At 46.9% G+C, this 10,898-nt stretch overlaps 1 protein-coding gene across 1 annotated transcript; it reads right to left on the reverse strand.

The window, feature by feature from the left end:
- Positions 1 to 282: 282 nt before the first annotated feature.
- LOC144099249 (uncharacterized) lies at positions 283 to 7,063 on the reverse strand. The gene is made up of 4 exons (XM_077632422.1): positions 6,922 to 7,063; positions 2,622 to 6,615; positions 2,257 to 2,312; positions 283 to 418 (listed from the first exon to the last, which is right to left on the reverse strand). Exons 1-3 carry the CDS (start codon positions 6,965 to 6,967, stop codon positions 2,291 to 2,293), a joined length of 4,062 nt encoding a protein of 1,353 aa, XP_077488548.1. The 5' UTR covers positions 6,968 to 7,063; the 3' UTR covers positions 283 to 418; positions 2,257 to 2,290.
- Between the last annotated feature and the right edge of the window lie 3,835 nt (positions 7,064 to 10,898).

Consider the following 10,898-nt stretch of genomic DNA (forward strand, 5'->3'; position numbering starts at 1 on the left):
TAGATATGTCTATGCTGGTTGTGATAACATTCCTTTGTGGAATACAAGGGCCGCCATATGTCGCTTAAATATTTAAGGATGCGGAGAACGTTCTTTGTTTTAACTCTTATGATTATTACACTTAGGCATTACAGGCACAAACACATTTGTGATATTCAAGGATACTTTTCTTTCGGGGAGCAATCGGATGACCAAAAATGCAAAATACACGCGCCAGCCAGAGCGAATATGCAGACGCTTGTGATGCATTAATAATTATAGGATGTGAAGTGAATCGCCACGTTTGCATGTATTGTCTGCTTTAGCAGCAATTTATTTTTAAGCACAAGTAGCCTTTATTCCTTTTCGTGCTTCAAAAGGCACCGTCGCATCTTCCAATGGTAGTTTTTTATATTCAACAATATCTTGAGTTCAACATCTGTGAAAAAGAAAAAGCACGAAACATCGGATTTTAATAATGTAATAGAAGAACTAGGATGGATGTCACTAAACGACAAAAATAATTGCACACAACTGAAGTTATGTAAGTCAACAGTAAGAACGAAAAGTATAAAAAAATTTTCTTGTGGCACCACAGAGAAAACTCCAAATTATTGCAGAACAGACAAAGCCTAAAAGAGCTTCCGCGACTAGGAAGAGCGTTGCTAGCAATTACCTGGCACGTTTATTACGCGCTTTAAATAAAGAGCAAAACCACTTGCTGCGAAAGTTCTAAATTCACCTAAACGCTATATAAGAACTGATCGAGGGGATTAAAAATATAATTAATAAAAGGCGTCAAATTGTGCTATGTGTTCAGGTGACTGGAAACAAATTTAATAAGCTCTAAAAAGAATTTAACAGTCGCTTTAGGGCACTAAGCGAAGTAAACCCGAACATTTTGCCCGGAAGCTTATTAAACGAAACAGGCATGCAGGCGCGACGGCTGCTCTCCCAAATCTGATATCGCACTTTGCGGCGATAACCCCCCTCCCCCCTCCCCCCGCCGCGGAGGCGGAGTAGTTATTATGCTGAGCTGCTGACCCGAAAACCGCAGGTTCGATCCCGGCAGAGGCAGTCGCATTCTGATGACGGCGAAATGCTCGAGGCCCGTGTACTGTTTGATGTCAGTGCAAGTTAAAGAACCACCGGTAGTCGAAAGTATGCGGAGCCCTCCACAACGGCATTCCTTATAGCCAGAGTCTCTTTGGAACGTCAAACTTGCCCATAAACCATAAATAAAACACGCTGGCTACGCTAGACGCAGGAAGAAACATAGGTTGTCTTGAACTTTACATTTGAAAAATGTTTCAAGACCACCGTCTTTAAACGCAGTGAATAAAAAGGTCGACGAAATCGAAACTCCAAAGCGAAACTTGTGAGTGGGAGCTTTTATCACAAAACAGAGTGGACAATACATTTATTGCAGCTGTTTACTTGCGCCCGGGCTAGAGTTTTTTAAGCTACAGTAAAGTTACAAAAGCCCTTAAAGGCTCCTAGCGGTCGGCTAAGGACGTGTCCTATGAAGAAGTGATGTGGAGATCACTTCGGTGTACTTGCGTCGACGTAATATACTGGCTTGCAGTGACAAGAAGGAATGCTATATTAATCCATATTTGCAGATGAAAACAATTTTAAGGGATTTCTGTGCCATATGATTTTGGTCATTTTATTACCAACATATATCATTGCTTTTGAACCATGAGATCGACCGACAAATATTTTCGTGTGGTGAGTCAATTATCCTCTCGTAATCTCTGTGCTTGATAAGAAACGGGGTTGTCTTCTGCATAATGAAAACTGGAAGCTTTAAATATGGAAGATTCCAAGTCACTCATGGGCACGATAAATAGTGACGGGGTAAATTTAAACCAATCCGGAGCCCAAACTGCTATAAGTTCTTCCTGGATAATAGTACCACAGCTGCCTATTTTAACCCTATAGTTTCATCTGGACAAGCATTTTCTGGTAACATCTGCAAGGGCGCGGTGGACACTGCTAAACCAAGTTTTGTTAATAACAGGTAGTGGATTACCTGGCCAAAAGCACTGGTAACGTTTCTAAAGCGCGGATGGCCAAACATTTCAATATAATGAACAACTGACGTTTAAAAAGCAAACTAACGGAGAGTCTATTTGTTTTTATTTACTTGCATTTCAAAGGAGGGCCTGGTTTCGAGGGGAGGTTCAGGTTCACCATCAATAAATTCTGCGCGAAAGGTTGTCTTGCGCTTGCAACAAAGTTTCAAACTATAGAAACAGCTAAAAAATGGCTTACCTAGTGGTGACAATTATGATGCCGTTATAGGTTGTTACCCAGCGATCGTCTTCAGACTGCGAAGAGAACGAAATTCCTTTTAGATCATTGCCAGAGCACCGATCATAACTCAGCAAATTTAGTGCGCCCCTTCTCACATAACTTTAGGGCAATGCGATTATTACACTTATAGGACTTTCCCAGCGACACTGTCGTTCAATCTTAATTTTACACCTAATATAGCTCTTGCGCTAGGTGCCTAAGAATCTAAAACAAATATGTACCGCTGCAAAGCGATATCACAGAAAGAATTTAGTCGATCTAGCGCTCTTTAACACCTTTCTTACATTTCTCCCAACAGAATGAATAGACTAAGAACTACTTACCCCATCTTCGAATTGGTTACCACAGTTGTGGGAAGGGAAGGTAGAGTCGATGGAAGTGGTGCTTCATTTGTGCTTGTTCGTTCAACTTTAGTGACAGTTGTGTCGGTCACGGCAGGTCCCACTTCAGTGGGAACGACTGTGTGGCTAACCTCGGTGTCCGTGGCATGCGTGCCCACACCGCCGCCAGGAAGTGGGACTGCTCCTCCGCTGGTGTGACCATAAGTAGCGGTTGCTGTTCCGAAGGGACCAGGCTGAACGAAAGGTCCGTAGGTATGGCCAAAAGGACCCTGGGGACCGAAGTAGCCGCCCAATGGGCTGCCGTACCCGAATGATCCCCAAGGACCGGGCCTGTTACCGTAAACTCCAGGGAAACCAAAGGTGCTGCCATAAGGACCCAGGTATCCATACGGACCATATCCATTTCCGTAGAGACCTGAGGTGCGGAATGTACCGAAAGGACCAAGCCTGCTACCGTAGAGTCCAGAGTAGCCAAGGGTGCTGCCGTACGGGCCGAAGTGCCCATAAGGGCCATATCCGCCTCCATAGAGACCTGATACGCCGTATGCCCCAAAAGGACCAAGCCTGCTGCCGAACAGTCCAGAGTAGCCAAACGTGCTGCCGTATGGGCCCAAGTGTCCAAATGGACCATATCCGCTTCCATACAGACCTGAGGTGCCGTATGTTCCAAAAGGACCTAGTCTGCTACCATACAGTCCAGAATAGCCAAGAGTGGTGCCGTACGGGCCCAAGTATCCAAACGGGCCATATCCGCTTCCATAGAGACCTGAGACGCCGTAATTTCCAAAAGGACCTAGCCTGCTGCCGAAAGGTCCAGAGTAGCCAAGAGTGCTGCCGTACGTGCCCAAATGACCAAATGAGCCGAAGCCAGGATAACCACCGTAAAGCGTTGAGAGCGATCCTAGGGTACCATAGCGTCCATAAAGCCCAGAGAGCCCTGGATAGCGGCCAAGAAGTCCTAGTGGACCTCCAAGTCCGCTAAGCTCTCCTAAAGCTCCTGGGTAGCCTCCGTACAAGCTCGACAGTCCTCCCAAGCCGGGGTAGCCTCCGAGAAGACCAGGCAACCTTCCATATCCAGGGTACCCTCCGTAAAGAGTTGAGAGAGATCCTAGGGTACCATAGCGTCCATAAAGCCCAGAGAGGCCTGGATAGCGGCCAAGAAGTCCTAGTGGCCCTCCAAGTCCACTAAGCCCACCCAAAGCACCTGGGTAGCCTCCGTACAGGCTCGAAAGTCCTCCCAAGCCATAGTAGCCTCCGTAAAGACCAGACAAGCTTCCATAACCAGGGTAGCCGTAAAGCGTTGAGAGAGATCCTAGGGCCCCATAGCGTCCGTAAATTCCAGAGAGACCCGGATAGCGGCCAAGAAGTCCTAGTGGTCCTCGAAGTCCGCTAAGCCCACCCAAAGCACCTGGGTAGCCTCCGTACAAGCTCGACAGTCCTCCCAAGCCGGGGTAGCCTCCGAGAAGACCAGTCAACCTTCCATATCCAGGGTAACCTCCGTAAAGAGTTGAGAGAGATCCTAGGGTACCATAGCGTCCATAAAGCCCAGAGAGACCTGGATAGCGGCCAAGAAGTCCTAGTGGCCCTCCAAGTCCACTAAGCCCACCCAAAGCACCTGGGTAGCCTCCGTACAGGCTCGAAAGTCCTCCCAAGCCATAGTAGCCTCCGTAAAGACCAGACAAGCTTCCATAACCAGGGTAACCGTAAAGCGTTGAGAGAGATCCTAGGGCCCCATAGCGTCCGTAAATTCCAGAGAGTCCTGGATAGCTGCCAAGAAGTCCTAGTGGTCCTCGAAGTCCGCTAAGCCCACCCAAAGCACCTGGGTAGCCTCCGTACAAGCTCGACAGTCCTCCCAAGCCGGGGTAGCCTCCGAGAAGACCAGTCAACCTTCCATAGCCAGGGTAACCGTAAAGCGTTGAGAGAGATCCTAGGGCACCATAACGTCCGTAAATACCAGAGAGACCCGGATAGCGGCCAAGAAGTCCTAGTGGCCCTCCAAGCCCACTAAGCCCACCCAAAGCACCTGGGTATCCTCCGTACAGGCTCGAGAGTCCTCCCAAGCCATAGTAGCCTCCGTAAAGACCAGACAAGCTTCCATAACCAGGGTAGCCGTGAAGCGTTGAGAGAGATCCTAGGGCCCCATAGCGTCCGTAAATTCCAGAGAGTCCTGGATAGCTGCCAAGAAGTCCTAGTGGTCCTCCGAGTCCGCTAAGCCCACCCAAAGCACCTGGGTAGCCTCCGTACAGGCTCGAGAGTCCTCCCAAGCCATTGTAGCCTCCATAAAGACCAGACAAACTTCCATAACCAGGGTAACCTCCGTAAAGAGCTGAGAGAGATCCTAAGGTTCCATAGCGTCCATAAAGACCAGAGAGACCTGGATAGCGGCCAAGAAGCCCAAGTGGCCCTCCAAGTCCGCCAAGCCCTCCTAAAGCGCCTGGGTAGCCTCCGTACAAGCTCGACAGTCCTCCCAAGCCAGGGAAGCCCCTGTAAAGACCAGACAAGCTTCTATAGCCAGGAAAACCTCCGTAAAGAGTTGAGAGAGATCTGAGGCCACCATAGAGTCCTGGATAGGCGCCAAGATGATCTAGCGGCCCTCCAAGTCCGCTAAGCCCGCCCAACACTCCCGGGTAGCCTCTGTACAAGCTCGAGACTCCTGTCAAGCCATTGTATGCTCCGAGGACGCCGGGCAAACTTCCATAGCCAGGGTAACTTCCATAAAGTGTTGAGAGAGATCCTAGGGCGCCATAGCTGCCATAAAGTCCTGACAGTCCTGGGTAGCGGCCAAGAAGTCCTAGTGGCCCACCAAGCCCGCTAAGCCCGCCTAGAAGTCCTGGATAGCCTCCATACAAGCTCGACAGTCCTCCCAAGCCAGGGTAGCCTCCGAGAAGACCAGTCAACCTTCCATATCCAGGGTAACCTCCATAAAGAGTTGAGAGAGACCCTAGGGCACCATAGCGTCCATAAACACCAGATATTCCTGGGTAGCGGCCAAGAAGTCCTAGGTGGCCTCCAAGACCACTGAGTCCGCCCAGAAGACCTGGGTAGCCTCCGTACAAGCTCGAGAGTCCTCCAAAGCCAGGGTAGCCTCCGTAAAAACTGGACAAACTCCCATAACCAGGGTAACCTCCGTAAAGAGTTGAGAGAGATCCTAAGGTTCCATAGCGTCCATAAAGCCCAGAAAGTCCAGGATAGCGGCCTAGAACTCCTAGTGGCCCTCCAAGTCCGTTAAGCCCACCGAAAGCCCCTGGGTAGCCACCATACAAGCTCGAGAGTCCTCCGAAGCTAGGGTAACCTCCGAAAAGACCAGACAAGCGTCCGTAGCCCGGATAACCTCCGTAAAGTGTTGATAGAGATCCTAGGGACCCATAGGGTCCATAAAGTCCAGATAGCCCTGGGTAACCCCCGAGGAGTGACCCTGGATATCCAAGAAAACCTTGTGCACCTCTGTATCCCCATGGACTAGATAGACCGAGAGCTGAAGTACGACCAAAGTAACCGCCATAACCTGGATACCCTCCATACAGGCCCGAGAGGCTGTAGCCGGGATAGCCTGTCAACAAGCTCGGGTATCCTCCATACAGGCCTGATAGGCCGTTTGGATCGTAGTAGCTTCCTGGGTAGCCTAGATAAGACCCAGGGGAGCCACCATAAGGACCCCAGGAACCAAAACTACCAGGATATCTGTTGAAGTACGGAAAACGGCCATTGTGCCATGACCCGGGGAAGTAACCGGTAGAGAAGCCTGCTGGTCCCCATGGAGTTCCAATTGCTGCAACTCCTCCGACCACGCTTGAGCCGACAGTTCCGCCTCCGGTGACCGTTTCTACCACTGCAGGGCCGGTAGTGCCTGTGGTAACGGTTGTACCTGTGGTGACCACCTCAGGAGTGACCCTTGCGACTGTCACCGCCGGTTCGGTTAAGGAGAGTGAGACATGCTCCTGGGATTGCCCTAGCGCAGCAACTCTCGCCGAGAAAGCTGAAATAAATCAGAATTTGTCTTCAATTACACGCAATATGCATTAATATTTATGCATAGCAAGCGGCACGACCAGCATACTAAGCGATCTGGTACCAACGCATTTCGTTCAGTACGCAAGTATTCTAAGGAATACCATGCAGTTATACTTAATACAGCTAGTACAAACACTGTTATTGTTGATTGCGCGTTTTGTTCTACGTTCCCCCTTTAAGCGAAGCGACACCAGTTCTATGCTTTTATGCGTGGTTTCTGTTACCAGAAAAAAAAAACGCTGCAAGGTTTTGCACTAGGTAAAACACTCACCGCTGCAGAGAACGCAGAAGATTACCGCCAGAGCCTTTCCGCTCATGGTGGAAAAGCCCGCTTCGCCTCTTCTTGAAAGATAACTGGGCGAGCGGCTCTAATTTCAGCAGTGCGCGAGATCAAGTATATATAGTGCTCTGGTATTCAATCCCAGCGTCCTTTTTTAGTCACGTGTCACAGGCAAAAAATTACTTCCATTGTTCATGTTTATTTGGAAAGAGGTTTCGGTTTTTCATTGTCCACATCAAACCTGTTTAGGCTAACATCCAGAATCTACAATATCTCTATGAATGCAACATAAATATCGTAAACAGGCATTGTTTTTTGTATCATTTTTTTATTTTGTCTTATAAGCTCGGCACCTGAGGAAGTATCACAGGTACGAAATGTTCGAAGTAAGTACTTAAAAAAGTTCATAAAAAGCATTCCGTAGCTCCTGACTTTCCAACCTCACTTTTTGCTCTTTTTTGTCTATAGCCACTTGCGCCAGCGTTTGTGCGCTGTTCTTAGCCAAACAGGTTTCCTCCCATTGTCGCCTAAGTCAAATGCATACAATTTTGTCTTAACTTGAGCGTATATCTGAGCAAGAGCAGGCAATGCTTTTACACATTTTTCTTTGGGCTTTCAGAAGTCTTAGCTCAGTTTTCTACAATAGGCATTGTGTGCACTGGTGCTTCGCTGAAATCTCTGTGCCCGCACGTGTAAAGCATTTCATATGGACCGTGCTCAAGCCCCTTTCTGTTCTTCTGAACGTCGGAAAGCGATAACTATTATTTTAGTTAGTAACGAACAAACTACCGATACCTCATGTTTTCTTTCCCCTCTTACAAGCCGTCGCATGTGTGCGACGCATTGTGTTCTGCATGGCAGCTTAGGGAAAAAAGGGCTGGGCAGTCTTCCAAGATTCTATTAACATTATTTTGTTAATACTATATTCAGTTACAAGCTGAAGGGAGGTTTATTTCATCATCGCCATCAGCCTAACTACTTCCGCTTGATGACAAATGCCAATCCCATACCACTCCGAGTAGCTTTGTCCTGTGGCAGATGCAGCCATCTTATCCCCACAAACACACTAATCTCATCCCCCAACCTGACTGCGTGCCATCGCTTCCTACGCTTGCCTTCTCTTGCCATTCACTTCGTCACCTTAAGAGACCAACGCTTATATACCCTTCTAATTATATGCCCTGCTCATGCCCACTTCTTCATCTTGATTTTAACCTGGATATCGTCAGCTGGCCCTTGTTACTCAACCCATTTTGCTCTATTAGTGTCTGTTAAATTTACAGCGGTCAATGTTTCTACCAATAGCTACCTGTTTTGTCATTTAAAGTTTTAAACAGTTTTTCAGCACCAACGCTTCAGCTGCAGAGGTTAGTACTGTTATGACACAGCTAACTGCTATGGATAACTGCTATTCATCAACCTTAGAGCGCCTGTCCAATTCACTCCAGCCCATTTTAATTAGCATTGATATTTCAATATCATGGTTAGGATATGCGGTAATTGCCTCCGCAAAGATTACGTCTTCTTTTACCACTTCTAGTCCTTCGCGGCCTAGAGTAAAGTGTCGTTCACTCCCTGCTTTATGCCTTCCCTTACGGCGTGGTTCAGGTGTCCAACGATATACGAGAGATACTGCGCCATTTCCTTTCCCCATAAAAACAATTATTATTATTAATATTCCCGAACTCACGAACTTTGCATTTCTTCATATTTTTTTATACCCGCCGTTTTGATTTGCCTGCCTGGATTATTGATGGTGATTTGTAAATTGACTTCTGAGTTACAAGACAAGACAAAATTGACGAGCACATTGGCGTGTGATGAGGTGTTTTCCATTATCTTTTATCACCAACTCTTCTCAACCCACTTTACTAAATACCTTCTGTAAACACGCGGTGAATACCACTGAAGAGGACTGTATCGTTGCCAGGCACCCTTCATGCGTGGTATTTTATCCTGTTCTCTGTGAAGGAATATGATCACTGCGGAGCAGCTGCAGATTTTTCGGAGTAGCTTAATATACCCCTCTTCTGGACCCCGGCTACGCAACGCCTGCATGAATGATGGCATTTACTAACTAAAATGCATTCTTTCTCGTAACTTATGAAGGCTATATATAGAGCCTGGTTATATCCTGAGCACCCCTATATTGCCTAATTGATGTGATGATAATGGCGTTTCGTCGAGTAGCTTCACCGAAAGCCCGCCTGCTCTTTCGGTTAACTGAAGCCTGATACTGATCATTACCTTAATGAATACCGTACGAACTGTCTTATGTCCTCATTATTTAACGTGCATGATCTTAAGACTGCAAGGCACAGTGTATCTATGGTAGTGGTCTTTAGGCCATATTAATTTTAGCGGGCACTGAGGTATTCAAGCAGTTTTTTCCTGCGCACCATTTCCGATTGGAATTCTCTTTCAGGGGCCTTTTCTACTCTTCTAGTGGAAAAGGCTCCTTGAAAAGCTCTTGAAAAGTATTTTTTAGAGTGGCTAAGTATTGTACATGTTTTAGTATTATTAATTGAAACTTCGTGAACTGCCGTTTCTTGAGCCATTCTTTGTTTATATGACTTCTATAGTCCCGCTGTATGGGCCATGAATGGTGGCCTGGATTATTTTCAAATAAATAAATATCCTTGAAGATGTGGGCAACCATCACTCTCACGCCATAAATGTGCTCGAAAAGCGTGGAGTGCCGTCGAATGGGTGCTTTTTCCTCGGCTTCCGAGGTGTCGTAGGTCCCCCACCTCCCTTGCACGCTAAAAATCAAACCCAGAAGATGGAGGATACAGGGCCAGGGCTGCATTTTCCGTTTAGCTGACCCGTTGCGTGCGTTAGATAGGGTGTAATCGAAGTTAGTGGCCTGTAAGAGTATCGATCCTTCTATCTTCGCATATATATGTTAATTACGTGTCGTTCTCCGAGCCATTGTTAGGAGAGGTGAAAAGGTTCGCCGAAGTGAGAAATAAAGGCACGCTATAACACTGTACGAAAGTCGAAAACGTAATAAAAAATTGAAAATTTCTTACAGTTGTATCACATAAAAAACGACAAGCTTGCAATCGAAATAGCGGTTCTGAAACTTAGTAGCAATGCAATCACTATAACGAGAAGAAAGCACTTAGAACGCTGAACGATCATTTCGCAACAAGAGAAAAAAATGAAAAACTCGCCAAACGAGTGGTAATATTGCATTCAAAGGATAACATAATTATGGGTCTGTCACGCACGGTATAAATAAGTACTTAGACGAGTTCTTCCCGTGGCATCGCACTCACCTTATGGTGAGCTGGGGTTGAGTGATACTCGATCCTTTCTGTGTAGAAATTCTTCGTGGTGCATTCTGTGAGAACGCCACTGTCGGAAACAAAAGCACTCCGCTCAGGATGAAGTACAACAATTAGGAGGTCGACTTCAGTAATCAGATGTGAAATTACCGATTTTAAGCTAGCTTCCTTTGTCTTTTTGAATATCTATAATGAATTACTCAGCCGCACTTTATTGTTATTTTAATTTATTATCATGCCGTGTAATTCTCAACGGTGTACCTGATTATCTCGCAGTTGTATTTTTATACCGCCACTCAATTACGTTTGTTGGCATGCAGTTTCGATTATCTAATTTTAAGTGCTTCATGACTACTATCCTTTTTGGGTTGTGCACTTTTGTCGGGTTTTCTAGCCTTGCAATGTCTCCTACCCTCTCGCGCGCGCAAAAGACACACACACACACACACACACACACACACACACACACACACACACACACACACACACACACACACACACACACACACACACACACACACACACACACACACACACACACACACACACACACACACACACACACACACACACACACACACACACACACACACACACACACACACACACACACACACACACACACACACACGCACGCACGCACGCACACACGCACACACGCACGCACGCACACACGCA

The sequence above is a fragment of the Amblyomma americanum genome, chromosome 7, assembly GCF_052857255.1.
Source record: "Amblyomma americanum isolate KBUSLIRL-KWMA chromosome 7, ASM5285725v1, whole genome shotgun sequence".
NCBI classification, from domain to species: domain Eukaryota; kingdom Metazoa; phylum Arthropoda; class Arachnida; order Ixodida; family Ixodidae; genus Amblyomma; species Amblyomma americanum.

What these genes read in the sequence shown, in the direction of transcription:
- LOC144099249 (XM_077632422.1), bottom strand. Translation starts at nt 6,967, where the DNA reads ATGAGCGGAAAGGCTCTGGCGGTAATCTTCTGCGTTCTCTGCAGCG. An exon ending in CTTCTGCGTTCTCTGCAGCG is followed by an intron (nt 6,616 to 6,921) that starts GTGAGTGTTTTA and finishes GATTTATTTCAG; the next exon opens with CTTTCTCGGCGAGAGTTGCT. An exon ending in GTAACCAATTCGAAGATGGG is followed by an intron (nt 2,313 to 2,621) that starts GTAAGTAGTTCT and finishes TTCTCTTCGCAG; the next exon opens with TCTGAAGACGATCGCTGGGT.